Here is a 27,645-nt window from a genome sequence, read left to right as displayed (position 1 = left end):
CCTGCGGCCGGGTCTGCGCCTCACAAGACGAGCTGAGCGCGCCGGCCGGCAGGTCTTCCGGGTCTGCGCACCTGGGGGTCGCGTCGCACCCTGTGACGGAGCGCGCCGGAAGTCCGGGCTGCGCACGCGCGGCGTGCTGACGCGCCCTATCACGGAGTGCGCCAGAAGCCGGGTCTGCGCATGCGCGGGTGGGAAGCCGTCATCCCGCTGCAAGCGCGCCGGGTGCCGCTGGGCTGTGCACGCGCAGAAGGGAGCGGATCTGCGGTGTAGCGCGCCAGCTGGCTAAATGTAAAAAAAAAATAAAATAAAATATATATATATATTTTTTTAAATGAGCACGCTGCCGGAAGGGGAGGAGCCTAAAGGAGGTGGAGCCCTACTGCTTTTAAGGATGGGGAGCAATCAAGATGGCGGTGTCTGCATCCCCGCCATGATGAATGAGGAGCCGCAGTCACCTGGGCAGCAGCTGTCACCGCCACAGGAGGTACAGCAGCAGCCACAGCCATCAAAGCAGCGCAAGCAGCTTAAGCAAATGGAGCATCGAGAATCTTCCCATCGACAAAGTCACAGCAGTGGAGGGCGTGCGAGTTCCGGCAAGACTGGTCAGAAAAGACTTCGTCAGTCCACCTCCGCCAGATGGGAGCCCTCATGTGAACGGCAACCACCGCCTCCGGTACCCTAGTCTGAACGGCAGTGTGGTGAGTGATCTTTGTGAAAATCTCACCCTGAATAATGTGCTCTTCTCTCTCTTTTCCTCCTTCTTCTCCTTTCATTTCTTGGGGCAGGAGGCGAAGAAGTGTAGTGCTAAAAGTAAAAACAGGGAGTGTGCTTTATGCAAAATCGGTCTTCCCACCTCCTATGCCAAAAACCTTTGCTCGGACTGTATTCAGAAAACCATTGCAGAGGAGTCCCCCAGGTTTTCTTTAGAATTAAAGGATCTAATCCAAACAGAGGTCAGAGAGTCTTTAAGAGGCTTAACCTCACGCAAAAAGAAGAAGCGAAAACTAGTTTCTTCAGAATCAGTGGAGTCCCGTTTTGCAAGAGAACTGCCTTCCTCCTCTAATCTCTCCTCATCATCATCCTCATCGGAGTCTTCGGATGATGATGGGGGGGGGGGGGGGCAGACCTTGTTTTTCGGTTGATAATACTGAGAGACTAGTTAAAGCCGTCAGAGGGACTATGGGTATTACCGATACCAAGGTGCCCAGAACAGTCCAGGATGTTATGTTCGGGGGCTTAGACCAAAGGAGGAGACGCTCATTCCCGGTCAATGACAGGATTAAATCTCTGATAGAAAGGGAATGGAAGAAACCGGAGAGGAAGGGTCAGCTGCCGTCATCCTCCAAGCGGAGGTACCCCTTTGAGGATGAGGATGCGGCTAAATGGGACAAAACCCCTAAGATTGACGTGGCCATTTCAAAATCTTCAAAAAAATCCACACTGCCCTTTGAGGATTTAGGAGCCTTAAAAGACCCGCTGGATAAAAAAGCTGAGTCCTTCCTTAAACAAGCCTGGGAGTCGTCAGCAGGGGCCCTTAAACCGGCAGTAGCAGCCACCTGCACCGCTAGATCTATGATGATCTGGCTTCAACAATTGGAAGACCAGATTAGGGGGAATGTGTCCAGGGAGAAAATTCTATCGGACCTTCCTCTTGTGTAGGGAGTGGCTGCATTCCTGGCAGATGCATCGGCAGATTCAGTTAGGCTGGCTGCTCGGTCTGCAAACCTCTCTAATGCAGCCCGTAGGACACTATGGCTCAAAAGCTGGCCAGGGGATGTGCAGTCAAAGTCTAAACTGTGCTCAATCCCTTGTGAGGGGGACTTCTTGTTCGGCAAAGGTCTAGATGACATCCTAGATAAAGCCGCAGACAAAAAACATGGATTTCCCACGGTGTCTGGTTCCCGGTTTAACAGCTCCTTTCGGAAGAGAAAATACAGCCGCAGTAAAGCTCCCAGAGACAGCCATATAACAGAGGCTTCATGTTCGGGGGTCCCTCCTCCGAGAATAAGAAAGCCCCTAAGTGACAGTTCCCCCCAGGTGGGAGGAAGATTGTCCCACTTCCTGCCTGCCTGGACGGAAATTTCATCCAATTCTTGGATCTTAGGGATAGTCAGGAGGGGGCTCACATTAGAGTTCAAAAGCAGGCCCAAGAACACTGTCAAAATATCAGCCCCCAGGGGTTTAGCGGAACAGATAGCCTTACAGCAGGAAGTTCTCTCTCTGCTCATGAAAGGAGTTCTGGTGGAAACACCTGCACCCGAGCAAGGAAGAGGATTCTATTCGACTCTCTTCCTAATAAAGAAGCCGGACGGCTCCTTCAGGACCATTGCGAACTTAAAGAGACTGAACGACCATTTAATCTACAGGCCTTTCAAGATGGAAACAATAAAATCGGCCATAAAGATGTTATTTCCGGACTGGTTTATGTGCGTCCTCGATCTGAAGGACGCCTACTACCACGTCCCGATTTGGCCAGATCATCAACAATTTCTAAGAGTAGCTGAACAATTCGGCAGGCAATTAAGGCATTTTCAGTTCGCAGCTCTTCCCTTTGGCATTTCCATGGCGCCGAGGGTCTTCACAAAAATTATTCTGGAGGTCACAGCGCACTTGAGGGAAAGAGATATTCTGGTCATCCCTTATCTGGACGACTTCTTAGTAGTGGGCAGATCAAGTCAACTCTGTGCTCTAGCCCTGGCGGACGTCATGGCCAGTCTAAGACGCCTAGGTTGGCTGTTTAAATCTGGAGAAGTCGAGGCTGGAACCAAAGAGGGTTCAGTCTTTCCTGGGTCTCATTCTGGACTCAGAAAACCAAACCTGTCTTCTGCCAGAGGAAAAGAAGCTGAAGATCAGATCCCTAATATCTCAGGTTATCAGCAATCCGACCATGACCCTGAGGAGTGCAATGTCTGTTGGGTACAATGACATCTTGCATCCCGGCGGTTCAGTGGGCCCAGTAACATTCCAGATGTCTTCAACAGGAGATTCTGGCAGCGGACAGGCGGCTCAAAGGTCGTCTGAATGGGAAAATATCTCTTCCAGATGTCGTGATCAACTCCCTGGACTGGTGGACATCTCCGGTCAACCTATCTTTGGGGGTTCCTTGGACCTCCCAGGTGTCTGATACAATTACAACAGACGCAAGTGCGGAAGGTTGGGGAGCTCACCTAAGGGATCGTTCTGTACAAGGCCTCTGGTCGGACAGCGAGACAAGTCTCTCTTCCAACATGAAAGAGCTGTTGGCAGCGAGAAACGCTCTAAAAGAATTCAATTCTGTTCTTCAGGGTCCTCACGTCAGGATAATGTCAGACAACAGATCAACAGTCGCCTACATCAATCATCAGGGGGGTACCAGGTCTCTCCCTCTGATGTTAGTAGCGGATCAGATCTTCAGGTTTGCCGAGAGTCGGCTGGTTACGCTCTCGGCGCTGCATATAAAAGGGGAAGAGAACATAAAGGCCGATGTCTTGAGTCGTCACATCTTGAAACAAGGAGAGTGGGAGTTTAATCCAGCCGTTTTTCAGCAGATTGTGGGTCGGTGGGGACAGCCCCAGATAGATCTATTTGCAAACAGACACAATCGGAAGACCGAGACCTTTTGCTCCTTGAATCCAAAAGAGGGGGCGTTTGCGGTGGACGCGCTGCAGATTCCGTGAGATTTTACTCTAGCTTATGCCTTTCCCCCTTTAGTACTGATCCCTACTATCCTGAGGAAGATCCGAGAGGAACGGGCGAGGGTTATATTGATCGCCCCATTCTGGCCCAAGAGACCATGGTTCACTTGGATGAAGAGAATGTCCCAAGCAGATCCATGGGTTCTTCCGGACATCCCGGATCTCCTCAGGCAGCGCCCAGTCTGTCATCCCTAAAGAGCTGGCCTGCATTTGACGGCCTGGATTTTGAGAGGTCGCTATTGACGCAAAGGGGGTTTTCTCCGGATCTTGTTACTACCCTTCTGGCAAGTAGAAAGCCGATAACCACTAGAATCTATGGTAGAACCTGGGCTAAGTTCTTGTCTACCTCGGGTCAGTCCGCCAAAGAGAGGATTCCTATTGAGGCCATACTAGAATTCCTCCAGAAGGGGTTAAATATGGGACTAGCCACCAGTACTCTTAAGGTTCAGGTATCAGCTCTGGGGGCACTGTATAATTATAACTTGGCAGCAAATAGATGGATCATTAGATTTATTAAAGCTTGTCATAGATCCAGACCTATTCCTATTCCAAGAATGCCTCCTTGGGACCTTAATTTAGTTCTGGAAGCATTAACCAAACCTCTCTTCGAGCCCTTAGAGAAGGTTTCAGAAAAAATCTTAACTTTAAAGACTGCTCTACTGGTAGCCCTGACATCAGCTCGTAGAGTCAGTGACTTGCACGCACTATCCGTTAACTATCCATTCACTCAAGTATGTATGGATAGAGTAATCTTAAGACCAGACCCGGCCTATCTTCCAAAGGTAGCCTCCAAATTCTATAGGACGCAAGTAATCACTCTCCCTTCCTTCTGTCCTAATCCTGGGGATTCTGAGGAACATAAGCTTCACACCTTAGATGTTAGGAGGGTGTTAGTCCAGTATTTGGAAGTGACAAAAGCCTGGAGAAAGAGTGACGCCTTATTTATATCCTTTCAGGGGGCTAGGAAAGGACTTAAGGTTACAAGAGGGACCATAGCTAGATGGGTCAGGGATACTATTACCTTAGCCTACTCTTCTAGCAATCTGTCGGTTCCAGAGAACCTGAAGGCCCATTCCACCAGAGCGGTAGCTGCTTCCTGGGCTGAGAAGGCGGATGTGCCCATCGACATCATATGTAAGGCGGCAACTTGGTCATCCCCCACTACATTTTACAAACATTACCGTCTTGACCTTTCCTCTTCTACTGATCTGTCCTTTGGTAGAAGGGTGTTGCAAGCGGTGATCCCTCCCTCTGGTATTTGATCTCTATAAATCTCTCAGGTGGTGCTGTCATGGGAGAAGGGGAAAAGATCCTAGTTACTTACCGGTAACGGGATTTTACAGAGCCCATGACAGCACCCTATTAATTCCCTCCCCTTTATCACTGTGCTGTGCACTTTTTAAGGTGTTTAGTACAAATATTGAGGTGGTGGTTATGTATTAACCTGTCTTCAGAGGCCCTCTCATGCTCTGAAACAAAACTGATGCGGAGGAGAGGTACCGCCTTTTTATTCAGTAGGTTCCTGTTCTTGGTGGGCGGATACCCTCTCTCAGGTGGTGCTGTCATGGGCTCTGTAAAATCCCGTTACCGGTAAGTAACTAGGATCTTTCCTTAATCAGGATCCCCCTTAAAAATGCCTTCATGGCTTCCCATACCGTATTTAAAGGAACAGAGCCTATATTGTCTTTAAAGAAATGATCAAATTTACCTGCTAAGTCCATCTCTTTCCCCAAATACATCCAGCCAGTAGGGGTTAAACCTCCACAGTGCCCTTCTGTTTATGGTGCCAGGATCGACCCCCCCCCCCCCCCCAAACCAACCAATAATGGTGAATGATCAGATAACAATCTCGTGCAGTATTCTACTTTAGTAACTAGAGGGACTAGATGACTATTTCCAAGAGCCAGGTCAATTCTGGACAGAGAGGAATAGGGTGCCGAGTAACACGAATACTGCTTAACATTTGGGAATCGAGCCCGCCACACATCTACCAAGCTAATTTCCTGCAAGACCCTTGCCAACGACGTCTCTTGAGCTGCCCCTCCCCCCACATTGTCCCTATACTTATCAAGCTCAGCGTGAAGGTACATATTAAAATCACCGATGACTAACAGGGGTATGGTAGCAATTTCCGTTATCCACGGGAATATCTGTCTCAAAGTCTGTATAGAGAAAGGTGGAGGAACATACAGAGCAATCAGGCAAATTCTAAGCCCAGCCACTCTGCACACTAGACATACATACCTACCCTCCCTGTCACAGATGCTTCTTTCACATTCAAAGGGTAAATTCGGATGAATCAATATACTAACCCCCCTAGAATAAGTACTATGTGTAGAATGATAGGCCGGCCCCCTCCAAAGCTTGCTCAGAGCCGCAGCGGCCTCCGTATTGCAATGCGTCTCCTGCAGACAGATTATCGAATCCCGATATTCCTTAAGATATTTAAGCGCCGCAAATCTTTTGTTGTGATCTCCCATACCTCTAATATTCCAGGATACTACATTAACCTGCTTAACCATATTTTAACGATTGAAAATGAACTGTCACATGCCCCCCTCTGTACCCACTCGTGCGTCTGACCATCAACATTATAACATTGTACTAATACAGTCTGTATTAATCAAAGTAGATTTTGTTCTTTTACCCCCCCCATCACTCCCTCATTTAACATCCCCCCCCCCCCGTTAATTAAATGAATACCAACAGCCGTAACATGAAGAGCCTGATATTTAGCCTCATGCAACATAACACGCCTTAAGCACACGAGGTGCCCCGACATAAGTTGCATCACAGACTCGCCCATTTCCCCCCCACACAACGTTCCCAGAACATTCAAACGGCAGAGCGTCTTTTCCCTGTTTATACATTGTAGGTGAAACCTGCACCTCAACAACCATATAAGTATATTGGCTTGCCCGAGGTATATGCGAAAGCCAGGTTTTAAATAGTATGCAATAACTGTAACATAATCATAACATGTATAAACAGATTCATTAGGCAACAGCGGAGCATTATCCACTAGGTTTCAAAATCCCCGAATTATTATACTCCGTCAAGGATCTTCTCAAATGGCGTCAGCCCGCCCGGATCTGTGTCTTTTTTTAAATCCAGCCACTTTGCAGCCTCCTTCGGAGAATCAAAGAAATGAGTTTCACCCAGTGCTGTGACCCTCAGCCGTGCTGGATATAACATTGCATAGGGTACTTGAAGTGCTCTCAGTCTGCGCTTGACCTCTTGAAATTGTGCGCGTCTCCTTTGAACCTCCACAGAGAAGTCCGGATAGAAGGATACTCTCGCCCCTTCTATACGTAAATCATTAGTCAACTGCGCCAGTTTTAGGATTTTATCTGTCACGAAAATGCAGCATTTTAATTAAGACTGTACGTGGCAGGGCCCCAGGCGGTGGAGGTCTAGTGGGGACCCTGTGTGCCCTCTCAATGGCGAACATTTTAGAGAACTTATCTTTTCCAAAGGACTGCAGCAGCCATGTCACAAAGAAATCCACCGCTTCTCTGCCCTCTGCTTTCTCAGGCACGCCCACAATACGCACGTTATTTCTTCTCAGACGATTCTCAGGATCATCCGTTTTGTTGATTAAATAGTTAATAGAGTCAGTAGCTGCTTTAAGTGTTTTAGTCATAGGAGTCACAGTATCTTCCAAATCCCCCACTCTGCCCTCTGTTGCAGTGAGGTTCTCCCTCATTTTCTGCATGTCATGGCTTATATGAGATGTCCACTTTAACAGACCCTATATGTTCAGTGAGATCTGCTTTACTATGTGAGATGGCCAGCAGCACATCCTTGAAAGTAGGCTCACCATCCTCTGCCAAAGACGACTTGCAAACTGTTGATCATCTAGGCGAGATGCGAGAGGGCGTCAAGTGATCTGCAGACCCTGGGGCCCCTGCGTGGACTGCAATCCGGGCAGAGGGATGAGGTCTAACCAGAGGGCAACTTCCTGTTACAGGAACAACAGGCAAATTGCAGGACTATAGCCGAAGGATGGGAGCGAGACTCCTTGGGGTTAGGCATAGAGTAGGAGAAATGTGACAGAGTGAGCATTGCTGTGGGCAGGGAGCTTCCCCCGGTGACTGAGCTTATCCAGGTCCTAGAGCCTGTGACTATGGATAACTGGTTGAATTAGTGGATTGGTGAGCTGCAGAGTCTGTGGGATCCGCGGAGCCTGCAACAGTTGAGCCGACAACTAGAAGATGGCGCCCAGAAGGAGAAGAGTAGGATGTGGCGTCAAAAAAGATGCTCCGGAGTTCCTAAATGTCTAAATGAAAGGGAGCGCCCTGATAAGTTGAGTGGTGGGTGGATATGCAAGAGAGAGCCGGCACGTGAGATTGGCCGGGCTGCCGGGGGTGTGGTTTGGTCACTAGAGAAGGGGGCTAAATTTTAAAGCGTGGGCGCCGAAGAGAACCAGGGCAGCACGGAAACCGCAGATGGTCTTTTCGGGACAGACAAGACTGGGTAAGAGAAAGGGATAGGCTAGGATCTCTCTTTCTCAGAGTCCCCTAACTGCCCAGGAATTTAGAAGGTAACTATCCTGGAATCCTTCACAGATCGGTGATGGAAGACAGTCATCAGATGCTGTCTGTTGGGCAGCTAGAAGGTAACTGGTCCGTCTTCCCTCTTTTCACCGTCTAGCTCTGGATGGGCGACCGGTCAGGGATTTGGTGGCAAGGACCGTCCGCTGGGAAGCCCCAAACACTCTTGCTGTGTAAGGGGTGCTTTCACATTGTGGACCGGCACCCGTTCGGTGGCCCCGTCGGAGCTTACGTCTGAACCCTCTGCAAAACGAGATTCGGACATATGCTCCGACAATGCCATAGACCAGTGGTTCTCAACTCCAGTCCTCAAGACCCACCAACAGATCATGTTTTCAGGATTTCATTAGTATTACACAGGTAATAATTCCATCACCTGTGCAATACGAAGGAAATCCTGAAAACGTGATCTGTTGGTGGGTCTTGAGGACTGGAATTGAGAACCTCTGCCATAGACTATAATGGTGCAGGCCGAGCGAATGTGCAGTCTGGGTGTCCGCCTCTAGTAGGCGTACACACTTGAAAATGATGCACGGCAGAGTGCACGTTCGCTCGGCCTTCACCATTATAGTCTATGGTTCCGTCGGCACATATGCCCGAATTTCGTTTTGCGGGGCATTCAGATGAAAGCGCTGATTTGGCAATGTGAAAGCAATCTTAGGTGGTTAGGGTCCTGCCACGTAGACCAAAGAGGATACAGTAGTGAAGACCATTCACTGTGCTCTTGGTCTCTACGTGAGATGACAGAGTGACACAATTCCACATTAATAAAAAACAACAAACTTAAGGTGGAGAGGGGTCTGGGTCCAGATTCATATCTGCCTCCTACTGACACTAAGCTAAAACTTTGTGCCAGTTGGTGGGAGTATACTGCTGAGGTGGAGTTAACTCTTTTTTTTGTGCATAGTGTCAGCCTCCTAGTGGCAGCAGCATACACCCCATGGTTTACTGTGTCCCCCAATGAAGCGATAAGGAAAAAGCCTTCATATGGCTATGTTCACAGGAAAAAAATGAAAAATGTTATGTCTTTTGGAAGATGTGGAGGTAAGAAGGAGAGTGCAGAAAATGAAAATAATGTGTAAATAGGATATGTACAGCCGAGAACAATAACAGGCTATGTACATAGAGCGATCTAACACTGATCGTTCTGTGAGCATAGTAAGCGCGATCTAAGCAGACTATTAAATAACCACCGATCAGCAAAAAGTAATTGTAATTTGTTTGTTTCATGATGTTATATTTTTTTTCTTATTTTATGCAGTATTTTGGGTATTTGTGTACTAATTATTTTTTTTCCTTACAGCTGGAATGTGTGGGGAGTGTGGATAGTGGTATTGTTGCAATGAGTTGGAGCCCTGATCAGGAACTTGTTCTCCTTATAACAGGTATATATTCATTACTATGGAAATGACAATTACTTTATATACATAATACATTAATATCAGATTACCTTTTAATTCAAATTGGAGAAATTTATAGATTTGGTGAATCAGTATGGCTGTCAGCCAGGTGTTTGCTTTCACTGATATGGTTTTTACCCTAGTACTAAGTCATAGATTGCTTTGCGTTCCCTTGTGCCACCAGTGTTAATTAGCACATACATTTGTCAGAAACTCAAGAGTCTCATGCAGCAGCCCCTGAGCGTTACACGGTGCTCCTGAGTCACTGGTTGGGAAACACCGATATAATCCATCAGAAATAAAAAGCTACATGTGCAGCATTTACTATCACATTTTACAAACTCTTGTTTGTAGACTAGAAATTTTTTTTTGTAGTCTTTCTATGGCGAGACAAAAGTATGCATTGGAGCTGTAGACCAAAAATGATCGATTTTTAGATGCATTAGAACAATACAAAAATATTTAGTTTTGAAGATGTACATGGCCTTTTAGATCCGTTTCACACTTGTCTATAATATGTGCTGGCAGAAACAAATTGCACTGCATCTGTATTTGTGAGCCCATATATCAAGGAGGTATAAATCTTTCTATCATACTATTTTTTATTTTTTTACTTTTTTTTTTTTTTCAGTTTATTTACACTTGTATATTTAAATAGTAGTTTGCATCATTCTTTAAAGGGAATCTGTCAGCAGGTTTTTGCTATTTAAGTAGCATAATATAGGGCAAGACCCTGATTCCAATGATGTTTCACTTAGTTTACTGGGTGCAGCAGTTGTAACACAAACAGAGTTCTTAGATGCTGCATGGAGTAGAACTAAGAAAGCTTACCCCACCCACAACAGCTCCCTATGTACATGGTCTATTGACTAAGCTGCTTATCAGAGGAGAGGGTGTGGTCGGACCAGTGCTCATTCACTGCTGTAGTCCAGTAGGGTTTATCTCCTAGTGATAAAACCTTTAATTGTAAGTAAACAACACCACACAGCCAAAAAAGTGACACATCATTGAATTCAGTGTCTCTACTGCTACCTCATGCTGACCTAAAATTACATAGCAAAAACCTACTGATAGATTCCCTTTAAGCCATAATGGGTGGATTCAAAAGAAAAAAAATAAAAGTTTCAATATTCTTAATGTGTTCGCTTTAAGATTGGATATGAAATTACAAAATCTACAAGGTATGAATAAAAGGGAGACTCTTCAAAACCTTCTCCGTGAGAGTGGCGGTTGTGTATCGTCCTCCAGGCTCTTCCTGCCAGTTCCTGGATCACTTTGCCACCTTGCTTCCTCACTTTCTATCCTGTGATATCCCCTCATCATGGGAGACTTTAACATCCCCATCGATGATCCCCTCTCCCAATCTGCCTCTCATCTACTTTTTCTAACCTCCTCATTCGGCCTCTCACAGTTTACTAACTCTCCTACACATGAAGACGGGAATACTCTGGACCTGGTCTTCTCCCATCTCTGCTCGCTGCATGACTTTAATAACTCCCCCTTCTTTCCTTCTGTCAAGAACTGTCTCCTCACCCGGGACACCGCCACTTACCACACTTATAGGAATACACGTACCATTAATACCCAGCAGCTTATGGGCAATCTACACACATCTTTAGCTCCCATCTCCTCCCTATCCTGTCCAGACTTGGCATTGTCACACTACAATAATACACAGAAGAGTGCTCTACATGAAGCTGCTCCTTCTACACGCAGAAAGACCCGACACAGAAAACGGCAGCCCTGGCACACGATGCAAACACGTTTTCTTCAACGTTGCTCAAGGTGTGCTGAGCGTCAGTGGAGAAAATCACTTTTAGCAGAAGACTTCATCCACTATAAATTCATGCTCAAAACTTATAACTCTGTCCTTCATATGGCCAAACAATCCTACTTCACCACCCTCATCACTTCACTATCCAACAATCCAAAACGACTTTTTGAAACCTTAAATTCTCTCCTGAGCCCTAAAGCACAGGCCCCCATCACCAACCTCAGCAGTGAGGATCTGGCCACTTATTTCCTAGAAAATATCAACCACATCCATCAGGACCTCTCGGCCCAATCTCCTCAGTGCCTGGATCTCCTTCACTTCTGCACTTTTTAAGCTCACTAGCCATCTTTGAGCCTGTTACAGAGCAAGAAGTTACCCAGCTCCTCGCTTCTTCTCCGCCTACAACCTGCAACAGTGACCCCATTCCCTCACATCTCCTGCAGTCTCTCTCACAGGTGGGTACCACTCGCCTAACTAAAATATTTAACCTCTCTCTTTCTTCAGGTATCTTTCCCTCCTCATTTAAACATGCCATCATAACCCCTTTACTTAAAAAGCCATCCTTGGATCAGAACTGCACTGCTAACTACAGACCCGTCTCTAATCTTCCTTTCATCTCTAAACTCCTGGAATACTTGGTCCACTCCCGTCTAATCCACTATCTCTCAGATAACTCTCTTCTCGACCCTCTACAATCTGGTTTCTGCTGTTTACACTCCAGTGAAACTGCCCTCACTAAAGTCTTTAATGATCTACTAACAGCTAAATCCAAAGGTCATTGCTCCCTGCTGATTCTCCTGGATCTCTCTGCAGCATTTGACACTGGTTCACCAGCTCCTCCTCACTATGCTCCGCTCTATAGTCGTCAAGGACACTGTTCTCTCCTGGTTCTCCTCCTACCTCTCTGACTGTTCCTTCACTTTATCTTTTATCGGCTCCTCTTCCTCTCCTCGTCCCCTTATTATAGGCGTTCTGCAGAGCTCAGTCCTAGGCCCCCTCCTCTTCTCTCTATACACTGCCCCTATTGGACAAACAATCAGCAGATTTGGGTTCCAGTATCATCTCTATGCTGACGACACCCAATAATACACTTCTTCCCCTGACATCACCCCTACTCTAATACAAAATACCAAGGATTGTCTCTCTGCTGTCTCTAACATCATGTCATCCCTCTATCTTAAACTGAATCTCTCCAAAACTGAACTTGTTTCCTCCCTCTGCTAACCTACCTCTACCTAACATCGAAATTACCTTGGAAGGTTCAACCATAAGTCCCAAGCAGCACGTTCGCTGCCTTGGGGGCATATTCTAAACTAAACTTTCCTTTACTCCCGATATCCAATCACTCACTCGCTCTTGTCACCTGCATCTTAAAAACATCTCCAAAATCTGACCGTTTCTCACCTTTAAAACTGCTAAAACTCTTACTTTGGCTCTTATTCACTCTCATCTGGACTATTGCAACTCTCTTCTGATCAGTCTCCCTCTTACCAAACTTTCTCCTCTCAAATCCATCCTGAATGCGGCAGCCAGGGTCGTATTTCTGTCCAGCCTTTTCACAGTTGCCTCCATCTTGTGCCAGTCATTAGACTGGTTACCCATTCGCTACAGGATCCAATATAAACTCATCGCTCTTACCCACAAAGATCTCCGTAGTTCTACACCGCCTTATATCTCCTCTCTTATCTCTATCGCCCTACATGTGCCCTCCGTTCTACAAATGACCTAAGACTAACATCCCCCATAATCCGAACCTTGCACCTCCGTTTCCAAGACTTCTCTCGTGCTTCGCCAGTTCTCTGGAATGCTCTACCCTAGACGATCCGACTGATGCCTAGCCACCACGTCTTCAAGCGTGCTTTAAAAAAGCATCTCTTTAACCCCTTTACCCCCGAGGGTGGTTTGCACGTTCATGATCGGGCCAATTTTTACAAATCTGACCACTGTCACTTTGAGGTGATACCTCTGGAACGCTTCAACGGATCCCGCTGATTCTGAGATTGTTTTTTCGTGACATATTTTACTTCATGGTAGTGATAAAATTTCGATATATCTTGCGTTTATTTGTGAAAAAATCGGAAATTTGGCGAATATTTTGAAAATTTAGCAGTTTTCAAAATTTTAATTATGTCCTTAAATCAGAGAGAGATATCACACAAAATAGTTAATAAATAACTTTTCCCACATGTCTATTTTACATCAGCACAATTTTGGAACCAACGTTTTATTTTTATTAGAGAGCTGTAAGGGTTAAAAGTTGACCAGCGATTTCTCATTTTTACAACAAAATGGAACCTAAAAACTGTTGTGCAGTTTCTCCTGAGTACGCCAATACCCCATATGTGGGGAAAATACACTGTTTGGGCGCACTGCAGGGTTCGGAAGGGAAGGAGCATTGTGTGACTTTTTGAACGCAAAATTGGCTGGAATCAAGAGCGGACGCCATGTCGCATTTCGGGAGCCCCAGATGTGCCTAAATAGTGGAAACTCCCCACAATTGACTCCATTTTGGAAACTACACCCCTGAAGGATTTTATCAAGGGGTATAGTGTACATTTTGAACCCAGAGGTACAACAGAATTTGATAACATTAGGTCATCATATTGAATAAGTGTCATTAGTCTTGAGCGCAAGTGCTCGCTACTTGAGTTTGCATCGGGTACTCGGGTATGCACCATGTATCACGGGTGCTCGAGTGCCATGCTCTATTCCCCGCCTGCATGTTTCACGGTTATTAGACACCCAAAAAAAAACATGCGGGGATCGCTCGTGCATGGCAGGCGATCCCAGCAACATTTTTTTTTGGCCGCGAAGCATATGGGGCGGAGACTCGAGCATGTCACTCGAACACCCGTGATACTCAGTGCATACCCGAGCACCCGATGCAAACTCAAGTAGCGAGCACTTGCGCTCAACACTGGTCGCCATATCGTCATCTTTTTTTCTTTTTTTTTTTTTTTTCTTTTCTGTACTAACCCTAACCCTAGAATTTATTTATTTTTATGCCGTTCCTCATGTGGTATAAGTAATTAAACGACTTTATTCTTTGGGTCGGTGCGATTAAAGCGATACCAGATTCATATCGGGTTTTTATGATTGACAGCTGTCACACACTAAAAGACGCTTTTTTTTTGCAAGGACTAGTTTTTGCACCGCCATATTTTGAGAGCTATAATTTTTCCAGATTTTGGCCTACAGTCATGTGACGGCTTGTTTTTTGCGGGACAAGTTGACGTTTTTATTGGTACCATTTTCGGGCATGTGACATTTTTTGATCACTTTCTATTCCGATTTTTGGGAGGCGGAATGAACAAAAACCAGCAATTCCGGAATTGTTTTTTTGGGTTTTTTTTTATGCTGTTCCGCGTGTGGTAAAATTGATAAGGCAGCTTTATTCTTCAGGTCAGTACGTTTACAGCGGTACCGCATTTATATAGTTTTTTTTAATGTTTTGGCGCTTTTACTCAAACTATTTTCTAGAAAAAATATTTTTTTTATCTCTTTATTCTGAGAGCTATAACTTTTTTATTTTTCGGATGATGGAGCTGTATGGTGGCTTGTTTTTTGCGGGACAAGATGACATTTTCAGCGGTACCATTTTTATTTACATTCGTCTTTATGATCGTGTGTTATTCCATTTTTTGTTTGGCGGTATGTTGATAAAGCATTGTTTTTTGCTTTGTTTTTTATTTTTACTGTGTTCACTAAAGGGGTTAACTAGTGGGACAGTTTTATAGGTCGTTCCGGACACAGCGATACCAAATATGTGTACTTTTATTGTGTTATTTTTTTGTTTGTTTTTTTTTTCTCTCCATGATAAATAAATATTATGGGTACAATATATTTTTATTTTTTGGGGATTATTTTTTTCATTTGTTTTTTTTTTCACTTTCCTACCCTTTTTTTACTTTTACACATTGTCCCGCTATGGTCCCACTTTTTGTAGCCTGATCGGCTGTATAGCTTTGAGAGCAGCAGCTCCCTATGCCATGCAGCCTGTCAGCACTGCACACAGGGGAGACATTACTTTGGTCATGCACTGCGCATGACCAAAGTAACTTGCTGCCTCCTGTTGACTCGGATGTTGTCAGGACGACATCGGATCGTCATGACAACATCCGAGAGCCGCCGGAGAGGAGGTGAGTACCTACGCTTACCTCCCCACTTGCCCCCGCAATGCTGCGATCGACTTCGATCGCAGCATTGCGGGGGTTAATGTGTTGGGAACGGGACTGCTCCCTGGACATAGCACCGGGTGTCAGCTGTGACAATCATCTGACACCCGGCGATCGCCCCGCACTGCTTGTGTAATAGTATGTAGCTGGTCCATAAGTCCCAGGGCACAGCTACGTACTATTACTGACTTGGTCGGAAAGTGGTTAAGCAAGCCTACCACCTCAACTCGGTAAACTAACTTTCCCCTGTTCCCTCCATCTAAATATTATTCTGAATCTGCACCCTACTATTCATCTGTCTCCACACCCTCCATGCACATGATAACTGCACTCGATACTTGATTATTGCACTTAAACATACAGGCTGATGACCGGATCATGCAGCCTTACATGAAAATCCCTATTTATTATAATTGCCAGACCTGAAATAACAAGCACTTTTCACCTACTGTGTCCCCCCATTTCCTTGTAGATTGTAAGCTTCCGAGCTGGGACCTCACTCCTAATGTAACTGTTTAAACTGTCTCACCTTCTATTGAATTTATTGTATGTACATGTCCCCGCTTAATTGTAAAGTGCTGCGGAATATGTTGGCGCTATATAAATAAAAATTATTATTATTATTTATTATTAAATCTTAGGAAATTTATGAGTTCAGTGCCTTGAGTAATATTTTAACACATTTTACTGTGTTTTAGCCAATGTTATATTTTGTAATGGAAGGGTTTAGAAATCTGATTTCTTTTTTTGCCGTAACCCATTAATGTATGCAGCAGGCTATAATCCACCTAGAGTATATTTGAGAAGAGGAGTTGGAGCCATTACTAAGCATTTTTGTTTCTTGTTCTAGGTCAGCAGACAATTATATTGATGACAAAAGACTTTGAACCAATTGCTGAAATACTGATCCACCTGGAAGACTTTGGAGAAGGTGATTTCTGTTTTTGTAAAGTGAAGTCTGGGTGTGTAAAATGTATAAGCTACATTTTAGAAGCTTGTAAATTTATCTTCTTAAATTTATATAGGGAAGTTTATTACAGTCGGCTGGGGGAAAAAAGAGACCCAGTTTCATGGATCTGAAGGAAAACAAGCAGCCAAACAGAGAGTAACGGTAATGGAACAGGGACATAACAATAAAAAAGCTCCCAGTTGTCTTTTATTTAAAGAGAACCTGTCACCATGAAAGTGCCATCCAATCTACAGGCGCAATGTTATAGAGCAGGGGGAGCTGTGCAGATTAATCTATAGTTTTATGAGAAAAGATTTAGTATAACCTGTGTATTAATCATGTAAGCGTCTGATCTTTCTGGGATCTTTGGTCCAGTGGGCGGGCCCATCGGTGACTGACAGCTCTCCGTTTGCACACTTGTACAAATAATGCTGTCAGTCACTGATAGTCCCACACACTGGACCCAAAATTGCAGAAAGCGCAGAGAATTAAATACACAGGTTATACAGAATGTTTTCTAACAAAACAGTATATCACTCTGCTCCTCTTCCCCTGCTCTATATATGGCGATGGCAGATCGGGCTGCATTTTCATGGCGACACATTTTTTTTAAGGGCTTTTTCCAAATGCCAGATGGATATATGCAATAACATAAGTAAGCTCATACACGCGTAACTTGAAACTCGTGGGCTCCAATGCAGACCACCAAAGTGACGTTTTGGGCCCCCTGCAATCGCAGTACCCACTGCAGTTACACCTGTTAAAGGGAATCTTTCAGCTTGCTTGTGTTTCCCTGTCTGAGGGGAGCGTAATTTAATTGACATTCTGATTTCAGCTTTCTGCTATGAAGGCAAACGTGTGATGTATTCCTAGTATGTGGGCACCTTCCTCCCTCCAACTTTTAATTAGCAGTCTCTCCCTATTCACAGTAATAGCATGAATGCCGCATATCATGAATATTAGGACTCTTTGCCTTACAGTGGACTCCTTGCTGGCCACTCTTTGAAAACAGTAAGATCTAAGCTCTCCCAAATTGCAGCACATAAACACAGAAGTAACAGACTGCTGAAATAAGGGTCTGTCCCTATTTTAGGCTCCCCCTAAGACAGAGCAGCTTAAGCAAACTGACAGGTTCTCTTTAAATCCCCCACAGATTCATGGGCCCTCACGAGTCTGTGGTGTTTTACCTTCCTGAATCAATGACATCTCTGTTGTTTAAGGGTAAGTGCCCACGGTCAGGAGCCGCTGCGGCTTTGATGCTGCCTGTTTATGCAGCGTTAAACCCTCAGCAGCCAGATGTTGCAGCATATTGGATGGGATTTGTAGAAATCTCATGTCCACTATGCGTCTCTGTGCACCTGCGGATCACCCGTGGAAACTGACACGCGGCGCGTCTTTCAGGACCGCAGCATGTCAATTTCTCTTGCGGGTTCGCATGTGGACTTTCCCCAAGATTAACATCTATGAGGAAAGTCCCCATGTGAAGAAAAAAAAATTTGCCGCTCATTTGCATCATGAGCGGAAGCCACGCGGCTATTCAGCAGTGTCGGGGCCACAGGCGGCTCCTGACCGGGGGCACATACCGTTTAGATTCGCGGATTTTAATGTTGGTGTTTTGCATTTTTAATTATTTGCTAGCAACGTGGTGGAGAACTGACATTAGAGCCATTATTAGGACATAAAGAGGTTTATGTAAATGTAACAAGGCTAAGCTATAGTCAGAAGAGGCAATATTTGGCGCAAACAATTATCAGATTGCTAACAGTGCAGTGTTAACAGAAACTGAAAATCTGATTGGTGCCTCGAATCTGATTAGTTATACGTATTGGTTTAGAAACTGAAAAGTGGTGCTAACTCTCACCCTCTCCTCCCTGCAACACTTAAGTCTTGATGACTTGTGTTAATGCTTCCTGCCAACACTGGCAGTAAGTGCGGGTGATGCAAGACAATCTCTGCAGGAGTGTGGACATCTGCTTGTGTCACCAGGAGGCTGTGGTTTTGCTATAATACAGTCCATGTTTAGTAATATTTGTGCTGAACTTCTTCAGTCTCCATATTATAGCCGCATCTGCGAACCTAGGAAGCCACCTACAGTCACACAACAGCAGCATGGTCCAGAGTAAGGCCACTACATGACCGCCATTCTCTTGTTGGAGAAGATGGGCCAAGTGTCTTGAGGATCATCTTCAAATTTCCTGATTTGCACACGGGCTGTCAGATTAGAAAGCACTACCATTAGTGTAGTTAACTTACTCCTGTGTGGTCCTGGGGCGCTGTGTACAGTGTTCAGCATAAGTTTTTATCTACAATGTCCTGTGTTAACTTAGCTCCTCTGTTTTAGAGTGTCCAATCTGCTATGCCCTGGGATGACCGCAAACCTCGCGTGACTTGGAGAGGAGATGGTCAACTCTTTGCAGTGAGTGCCATATGTCCAGAGACAGGTAGGAAGACCGTGAAAGACGCACAATCGTGACCGTTTTCACCAAGTTGAATGATTGGGGCAGCTCGGTGGCTCAGTGGTTAGCACTGCAGCCTTGCAGCGTTGGGGTCCTGGGTTCAAACCCCATTAAGGAATAAAATCTTCAAGGAGTTTGTATGTTCTCCCCGTGTTTGTGTGGGTTTCCTCCGGGTTCTCCAGTTTCCTCCCACACTCCAAAGACCTACTGATGGGGAATGTAGATTGTGAGCCCCAATGGGGACAGTGCCGATATTGTCTGAATTGTAAAGCGCTGCGGAATATGTTGGCGCTATATAAATAAAAAGGTTATTATTATTATTATTATTACCAACCAAACTAGTTATTCTAATTTCAGTGGGTTTAAATGGATCCAGTGTTTTTGTTTACTGCCTGTGCATCATGTATACTGTAGGTTGTGAACCTGTGCAATACATATAGTATTCAGTGCATGCCAGGAAAATGTATATTTCTGCACCCTCCTCTCTTTATTTTTCAATTTTTCATCTTCAAAGTGGAGATACTAGCTTGTAAAATTTAGATATTCATTTCTACTAAGAACCGGGGAGCTTTAGCAGATACTCTTCTCTGCGGTGGGTACTTACTTCCCTGCCTGATTTTAACCAATCATAAGCAGAAGGCATCATGTAGGGAAACAAAAAAAAATAAATAAAAAGAACACATTCTCATAACTTGGCTTAGAGCAAGTTTTGTCTGTACTTGTAATGACACACAGCACTGCTTTCTTTCATGATCTTTGCTCTACCTGTGTAGGTTATAGCTGCCATGTGTCCTCTTGCAGCTTTCATCTCAGGTCACTATAATCTATGCTGTTCTCCCTCTGCTCCTGCACTTGATTGCTGTGAGATGAGAGCTGCAGAAAAAAAAGGGATCAGCAATCCGAAATTGGACATGCCGGATCCTTAGCTTCCCTGGCATTATCTGTTGAGGGATAGCAAGAAGGCCCTCATACACATTAGACTGTTAGCCTAACCCACTAACATCAGCGGGTTCGACTGGTGTATGGGGGGCCTTAACTGTCTTGGTCTCAACAATCAGACCCTCATAAACTAATAGTATCTAGTTGATTTAGTTATTGTTTGCTTGACTCTTTGGAGAAATCTGTAGTTAAAAGTCCTTTATAACCTATGTAAAATCTCAATTCTCCATCTTTTCTGTCTTCTAAATTGATTCACAGGCTCTCGTAAGGTAAGAGTGTGGAACAGAGAACTATCCTTACACTCTACCAGTGAACCTGTCGAAGGCTTGAAGCAGGCTCTGTCTTGGAAGTGAGTTTTATCTTGTCTACAACAATACATTTTTCTTCTTTAAAAAAAAAAAAATAATCTTTTTATTTGCGTTGCGATATTAACGATGCCACAGCAATATAAAAACAAAGGGGCCAGTTCATCAAGACGGTCGCTCAGAAAAAAGTGAAACATTTAAAAAAAAAAAAAAATGCTTCTAATTGAAAAACTAATGTATAATGTGATTTAACAGTAAATTTAAAGGGGTTGACTGTGTTATTTTTTTTTTTTAGTACACAAGGTTGCAATTGTTGAGAATAACGAACTTGTGAATACTTGCTTTCCTCTGGGTCAAGCTTTGCTTGTCTGATACTGTTCTGATCTTTATAGGCTGATCACGACTACAGTCCCTGTGACTGCTGCACTACAGGGCTCAATGGCCCTATAACCTGGAAAAACAATTTAAAATTTAATTGCGGGACAAACCCTTTATTCTTTATTTTTTTCTTTTTATAACCTCAAGGCCTTCAGGTAGTTTGATTGCCTCTACTCAGAGCAAGCCCAACAAACATGATGTGGTTTTCTTTGAGAAGAATGGTCTTTTACATGGAGAATTCACACTTCCTTTTGCAAAAGGTGATGTTCAGGTAAGTCAGAACTGGATAACTAACACACATGTATGGGACTTAGACTCAAATGTTACACTAATATGTTTAATTCAACATACAGATAGAGAAAAGTAGAAATTGCATTATTTTGTTCTCTTAAAGTGGAAACGTACTGGTAATGTCACAGGTTACATACAAATAAATGATCGGGGGCAGGAAGGTAATAAACTTGCATAGGTAACGCACTGTAATCATCTGCGTTGTGATATCTGTTCATAACGTAAGCCACATTGTGGTGTTGTATCCTCCCCACGCTGGATTCCGCTAGTGCGGAGCTGAGCCCGCATCGGTCTCCGCCCTCGGCTGTTAACCTGTGAAATCCCTCTGTCAATCTCTGACAGTGGGATTTAACTAACGCCGGCGGGGCGTGTTTCATTCCTCACTCCCATCGGTGTGTCCAATGAATTGTCATGACAGCCGAGGGTCTGCTATATATAGCAGTGCTGGGGCACTGCTATGTATAGCACAAGTTATCTGTTGATTGCCATTTCAAGTCTCCTAAGGAGACTTAAATAAAGGAAAAAGTTGAAAAAAAAATGTTTTTTTTAAAAAACACAAAATTCCGAATCACCCCCCTTTTGTCCCATTGAAAATAAAACAATTAAAAAAAATAAACACATTTGGTATCGCGGCATTAAAAAATGTCCAATCTATCATATAAAATAAGTTAATCAGATAGGTAAATGGCATAACGAGAAAAAAATCGTAACTCCAGAATTGTTTTTTTGGGTTGCTGCAACATTGAAATAAGAGGTGATCAAAACATCGTAACTACCTCTAAATGGTATTAGTAAAAACGTGAGATCAAGCCTAAAAAAATAAGCCCTCTCACGAAAAATGAAAACGTTACAGGTCCCGGAAAGTGGCAAGAAAAGCATAAACTTTTTTTCTTACATATTTCAATTTTTTTTCCCCAAAACCTAAATCAAAAATAAACTATACATGTTTGGTATCTGCGTACTCAAACTGACCTGGGGAATGGTATTGCTAGGTTAGTTTTACCATATAGTGAATATGGTAAATCAAACCCCCCAAAAAATAGTAGAATTGCACTTTTTTTTGCAAATTCCCCACACTTGGAATTGTTTTCCAGTACACCATATAGTAAGATCAATGGTGCCATTCAAAAGTCCAACTCGTCCTCCAAAAAATAGGCCCTCATGCGGCTATTATGACAGAAATTGAAAAAAGTTTTTCGTCTTGGAAGAAGCGGAGGAAAGAGCAAAAACGAAAAAGCAGAAAATGGCCTGTGGCTGAAGGGGTTAAAAACAAGCAGTGGGGCTGATAAATCTCACAATAGGTGGGGGATCCTAATGGTCAGATAACACCCAGTAATACTTTTTATTGCAGGTTTAATGAATTTATTTCAGTACAGCTTCCATGTTGCCAAAGACGGACCTGCCTGACATAATTTCTTTATCGCTTCATTGGGGGACACAGGACCATGGGTGTATGCTGCTGTCGCTAGGAGGTTGACACTATGCAAAAAAAGGAAAATAGCTCCTCCTCCGCAGTATGCACCCGCCTACAGGCACCAAGCTCACCAGTTTAAGCTTCGTGTCTGTAGGAGGTAGACCTGGATCTTCACAGATCCAACCCTGTTGTGTTTATTAACCTTTCTTTTTTCTTTTTCAGATACAGCTCTTCAGGCTAACAGGGAACACTGCGTCCCCTGTTAACCCACTAGCGACCAAGAGAGCAATGTGGCTACCCCCACATCGCCCACTCTCGGACCCGCTGGACAGGACTTATCTTCTGTCACCTTAGAGTGTCTCAGGGTGATCTCGGTGGCCAGTCCTGTTCCCCACCGCAGCCCCCTCCTCGGAGCGGCCTGGGAGGGAGACGGTGGTCCCTGCGGGTGACCTTCCCCCAGTTTCCTGGGGTTGACACTGTCTCCTGCACTGTCCAGGACCGGACAGTGCGGGAAGGAGGAAAAGCCAGGATTCCCCCCCCCTATCCAGGAAGGCATCCTGAGACCATCCTCAGAAGGAGAAAGGAAGGGACGGTTCCCGGACCCGCTAAGACAGGTACTCCCTGCCTTCTAGCTGCAGGTCCCACTCCCCTTCTCACCAAACATGGCGCTTAACAGCGCTTCCCTAGGCCATTTCCTCCTTCTCCTTCATAATGCGCAGCAAATCTGCTGCGCTTTTCTTCGTCGGGGGGCGTGTCCGGTGGGCGGTCCCGCTCCGACGGCTATACGCCCCCCTTTTTGACCAACCAGGACCAAGGTGCATAGTGACGCTTCCGTCACGCCCTCGTGCCTTCTGCGGACCTTTCACGGCGGGCCTCTCAAGCCCGCCCCCCTCCCCATCTACCTATCGGAGCCTCGTCGCGCTCCGTCATCAACTCTGCGTCCTCTGCACTGACGCCATCTCTCTGCCGCACGCAGCTCCCCTCTCCCCTCTCCGTCGGCACCTATAGACCCCCTCCAGCTTCACCTTCGGAGCCTTCAGGGGGACACGGGACCGCTTCTCTACAGGATCGGGTAGGCTCTGTCCTGACACCGACCCCCCCCCCCCCCCCCCTGCTCACAGCGCTCCCCTCTGCAGTATCCCTGGTCAGGCACATATGCCCAAACCCAGGGAGCCCTCAGTCCGTCCCTCTCACATCGTCACATACTGCACCTGTGCTCTTTGCGGTACTAAGTGGCCCGCGGGTCTCACTACGGCCTTCTGCTCGACCTGCAAACCTCCCGCCATGCTGGCACCCCAAGGTCCCCCCGCCGCTCAGGACGTGGTAACCCCCTCCCCTCCGGAGTGGGCTGTTGCTATGTCACAGTCTGTCTCTGATCTCACCAAGGTTTCTCAATCTCTGGTGCAGGTCTTAGAACGCTTGCCAGAACGTTTGCCTATGCTATCCACGGCCACCAGCGCTCCGAACGTCCCCACAGACGATTCGCAGGCACCCCTGCCCCCTCCTCACAGGGGCAGACTGACAGCACGTTCTCAGAAACGGACCCACGCAAGCTCATCCTCCACCTCTCCAGACTCCAAGATGCTCCCTGCGTCTCACACCTCTTCCCCGGAGGTCGCCCAGGGATCTAACTCTGCTTCAGATTCAGACTCTGGTTCTGAATCAGACCAGAATTCCAAGGTCCAGGACATGATAGACAGCCTTATAACGGCTGTCCATCAGACTCTGCATGTTACAGAAGACGAGAGCCCTTCCAGGGATTACTCAGTTTCCTTCAAAAAGATTAAGCGTCCTGCACGCACCTTTTCTAACCATGCAGAATTTGACAGTGTTTTTCAAAGGCAGTGGGAGCATCCAGAAAAGTGCTTTACAGGAAAGAAACAGTTAAACATCCTATATCCCTTTAACCATGAGCTTGTCAGCAAATTGACGGAGTCCCCATCTGTGCATCCTCCCATCTCTCGCCTTTCCGCCAAGACGGTACTGTCTCTTCTGGATCGTTCCTCTCTTAAGGATACCACGGATAGACAGGTGGAGGCCCTCACCAAGTCAGCCTTTGAGGCTGCGGGCACCTCCCTCTGCCCTTCCTTCGCCTCAACTTGGGTATCAAAAGCGGTGTCCGCATGGGCCAAACAGCTCAGACAGGGCATCCTAGCAGGCGCCTCCCCGGACGATCTGGCCGACTTAGCTGATCAGATCGGCCATGCCGGAAAATATTTACTTACGGCGTCCCTCGACTCCGCTGCATGCTCAGCCCGGGTTTCCAGTAATCTCGTTGCCTTACGTAGAATTCTTTGGCTTAAAGCCTGGAACGCCGACCCGGCTTCCAAAAGATCTCTAACTAATCTTCCTTTTCAAGGTTCCAGGCTGTTTGGATCCAAGCTAGATCAGATCATCTCCGATGCTACTGGGGGTAAGAGCACCTCTCTCCCCCAGCCCAGACCCAAACGCCCTTTTCCTAGGAGACGCCCCCTTCAATTCCGGTCCTTTCGTCAGTTCGCTCAACCGAACCCCTCCTCTCAACAGGACCGTACTCCAGTACAGCGGGACAGTTGTAGACCTTCCTTTAGGCCCACGCCTAACTGGTGCCCAAAGAGTCGCTCCTCCAAGTCCTCTGGATCACGATCCAACAGGTTTTCCTCAACATGACGGGTCACTCCCACCTGGGACTTCTCCCAGGGTGGGCGGCCGTCTCCTTCTGTTCACAGATTCTTGGCTCCCAGCAATAGAAGATGCCTGGGTAAAAGAAATTGTGACTTCCGGCTACAAAATCGAGTTCGATTCCAGCTCTCAGGTACCGCCCCCCACAACCATCTCTGCTTCCCGGTTTCCTCCAAGCCATCACCTCTCTTCTGCGCTCAGGAGTCATAGTCCCGGTTCCCGTTCAGGAAAGGTTTTCCGGTTTTTACTCATCTCTTCGTCGTCCCAAAAAAGGACGGCTCACTACGTCCGATTCTGGACCTCAAACAGCTAAACCGACATGTACGCATCCGACAGTTCAGGATGCAGTCCCTCAGGTTGGTAATCGCCTCGATGGAAGCCAGGGAATATCTATGTTCAGTGGACATTCAGGATGCATACCTTCACATCCCAATTTGCGCGTCACATCAGAAGTTCCTACGCTTTTCCTTCAAGAACGCGCATTACCAGTTCACTGCCCTCCCCTTCGGCCTCGCCACAGCCCCGAGGGTTTTCACGAAGGTGATGGCGACCGTTATGGTCATTCTTCGAAAAAGGGGAATTGTAATCATCCCCTACCTCGACGACCTGTTAATCAAAGGCCCCACGTTCAAGGACTGTCTCCACAGCCTCCAGATCACCTTGAACACTCTCTCCCGGTTAGGCTGGCTGATCAACACAGACAAATCCTCCCTGGTCCCATGCCAACGCCTAACCTTCCTAGGGATGCAGTTTCACACGACCCGTGCTCGGGTCCTCCTTCCGAGGGAAAAGATAAACAATTCACATCCTCTCCGACCCAGGCCCACACTCCCTTCGCCTATGCATGAGTGTCCTGGGAAAGATGGTAGCGGCCATGGAGGCAGTTCCGTTTGCCCAGTTCCATACCCGGTCTCTTCAACTAGCCCTTCTCTCAGCTTGGGACAAGAATCCGTCATCTCTAGATCGACGCATCAAGTTACCTCGTCAAGTAAGACGGTCCCTAACCTGGTGGTCCCGCCCTTTTTCCTTCAGACCTGGGAGATCATTCCTTCCTCTTCGCTGGCAGGTGGTCACGACTGATGCCAGTCTCATCGGTTGGGGGGCAGTTTTCCTACAACACACGGTCCAGGGCCGGTGGAGTCCCCACGAAGTCTCCCTTCCCATCAACATTCTGGAGATAAGGGCGATTTACCTGGCGTTGCGTCACTGGCAGAAGATCCTGGCAGGGTCCCCAGTCCGGGTACAATCGGACAATGCCACGGCCGTGGCATACATAAACCATCAGGGAGGAACGCGCAGCAAGCCCATTTTAAAAGAGGTGGCAAGAGTGCTACTTTGGGCCGAGAAAACGGTCCCGGCAATCTCAGCAGTCCACATTCCAGGGGTCAACAATTGGGCGGCCGACTTCCTCAGTCGGCAGGGCCTCGCCTCAGGAGAATGGTCTCTCCATCCCGAGGTGTTTCACCAAATCTGCTTGCGGTGGGGCACGCCGGACCTCGACCTCATGGCGTACCGGTTAAACCACAAGGTCCCGTCCTTTGTAGCTCGGTCCCGCGATCCACTAGCAATCGCTCAGGACGCGCTAGTCATATCATGGTCACAGTTCCAACTGCCCTATCTCTTTCCATCTCTACCTTTGATCCCTCGAGTCCTCAAAAAGGTCAAGACAGAGGGAGTACCAGTTCTCCTAGTAGCCCCAGATTGGCCCAGACGCGTCTGGTACGCAGATCTGGTAAATCTGCTTGTCGACTCCCCCTGCAGACTACCAGACCGTCTGGACCTCCTCTCTCAGGGTCCTATTCTTCATCAGAGTTCTCGTTCTCTGAATTTAATGGTATGGCCGTTGAGGCCGCGGTGTTGAAGACGGTGGGCTTTACTGACAATGTCATTCAGACCCTAATTAACGCCAGAAAACCCACTACCTCGCGCATATACCACAGAACTAGGAGAGCCTTTTTTCGTCACTGCGAACAAGATCAACTGACTCCTATGTCCTTTTCTTTGCCAGTCATTTTGGCTTTTCTTCAGTCTGGCCTAGAGGCGGGACTATCTCAGCACTCTCAAGGGCCAAGTTTCGGCCTTGTCCATTCTATTCCAACGTAACTTAGCTAGCCGTCCTCAGGTCAGGACCTTTCTACAAGGGGTGGCCCACCTGGCGCCCCCCTATTTCCCTCCAGTGGAACCATGGGACCTTAATATGGTCCTAAGCGTCCTACAACAGCCTCCTTTTGAACCCATTCCGGACATTCCAGCCTCTCTCCTTTCCGGGAAGGTGGCTTTTCTGGTGGCTGTTACCTCTATTAGAAGGGTCGCAGAACTCGCAGCCCTCTCTTGTCGGTCGCCTTTTCTGGTATTCCATCAGGACAAGGTAGTGCTCAGGCCGGTGCCTTCCTTTTTTGCCAAAAGTGTTTTCCGCTTTTCACATTAATGAGGACCTCGTTTTGCCTTCCTTTTGCCCTGCTCCAGTGCATCCTCGGGAGAAGTCTCTGCACAAACTGGACCTGGTCAGAGCTCTACGTGTGTACCTTTCCAGAACGGCCTCCCTTCGGCGCTCGGATGCCCTTTTTGTGATCCCTGAGGGGCATCGCAAGGGTCTCCCTGCTTCCAAGTCAACCATCGCCCGTTGGATACGTTCGACCATCTTAGAGGCACATCGCATCTCGGGCAAACCTCCCC

At 46.4% G+C, this 27,645-nt stretch overlaps 1 protein-coding gene across 1 annotated transcript in view; it reads left to right on the top strand.

The window, feature by feature from the left end:
* Positions 1-27,645, top strand: part of ELP1 (elongator acetyltransferase complex subunit 1) — a 128,468-nt gene that overhangs the window by 15,429 nt on the left and 85,394 nt on the right. Inside the window, exons 4-9 of the mRNA XM_073636918.1 lie at positions 9,531-9,612; positions 16,427-16,507; positions 16,602-16,687; positions 18,867-18,966; positions 20,179-20,269; positions 20,751-20,874. Coding sequence (XP_073493019.1) covers positions 9,531-9,612; positions 16,427-16,507; positions 16,602-16,687; positions 18,867-18,966; positions 20,179-20,269; positions 20,751-20,874 — 564 coding nt within the window. The remainder of the gene's footprint in view (positions 1-9,530; positions 9,613-16,426; positions 16,508-16,601; positions 16,688-18,866; positions 18,967-20,178; positions 20,270-20,750; positions 20,875-27,645) is intronic.

The sequence above is a fragment of the Phyllobates terribilis genome, unplaced genomic scaffold (genome assembly GCF_046119375.1).
Source record: "Phyllobates terribilis strain yellow unplaced genomic scaffold, ASM4611937v1 Scaffold_1__5_contigs__length_1240528914, whole genome shotgun sequence".
In the NCBI taxonomy this organism is placed as follows: domain Eukaryota; kingdom Metazoa; phylum Chordata; class Amphibia; order Anura; family Dendrobatidae; genus Phyllobates; species Phyllobates terribilis.
The sequence above is the reverse complement of the archived record's forward strand: the minus strand, read 5'-3'. Positions and strand labels throughout refer to the sequence as shown.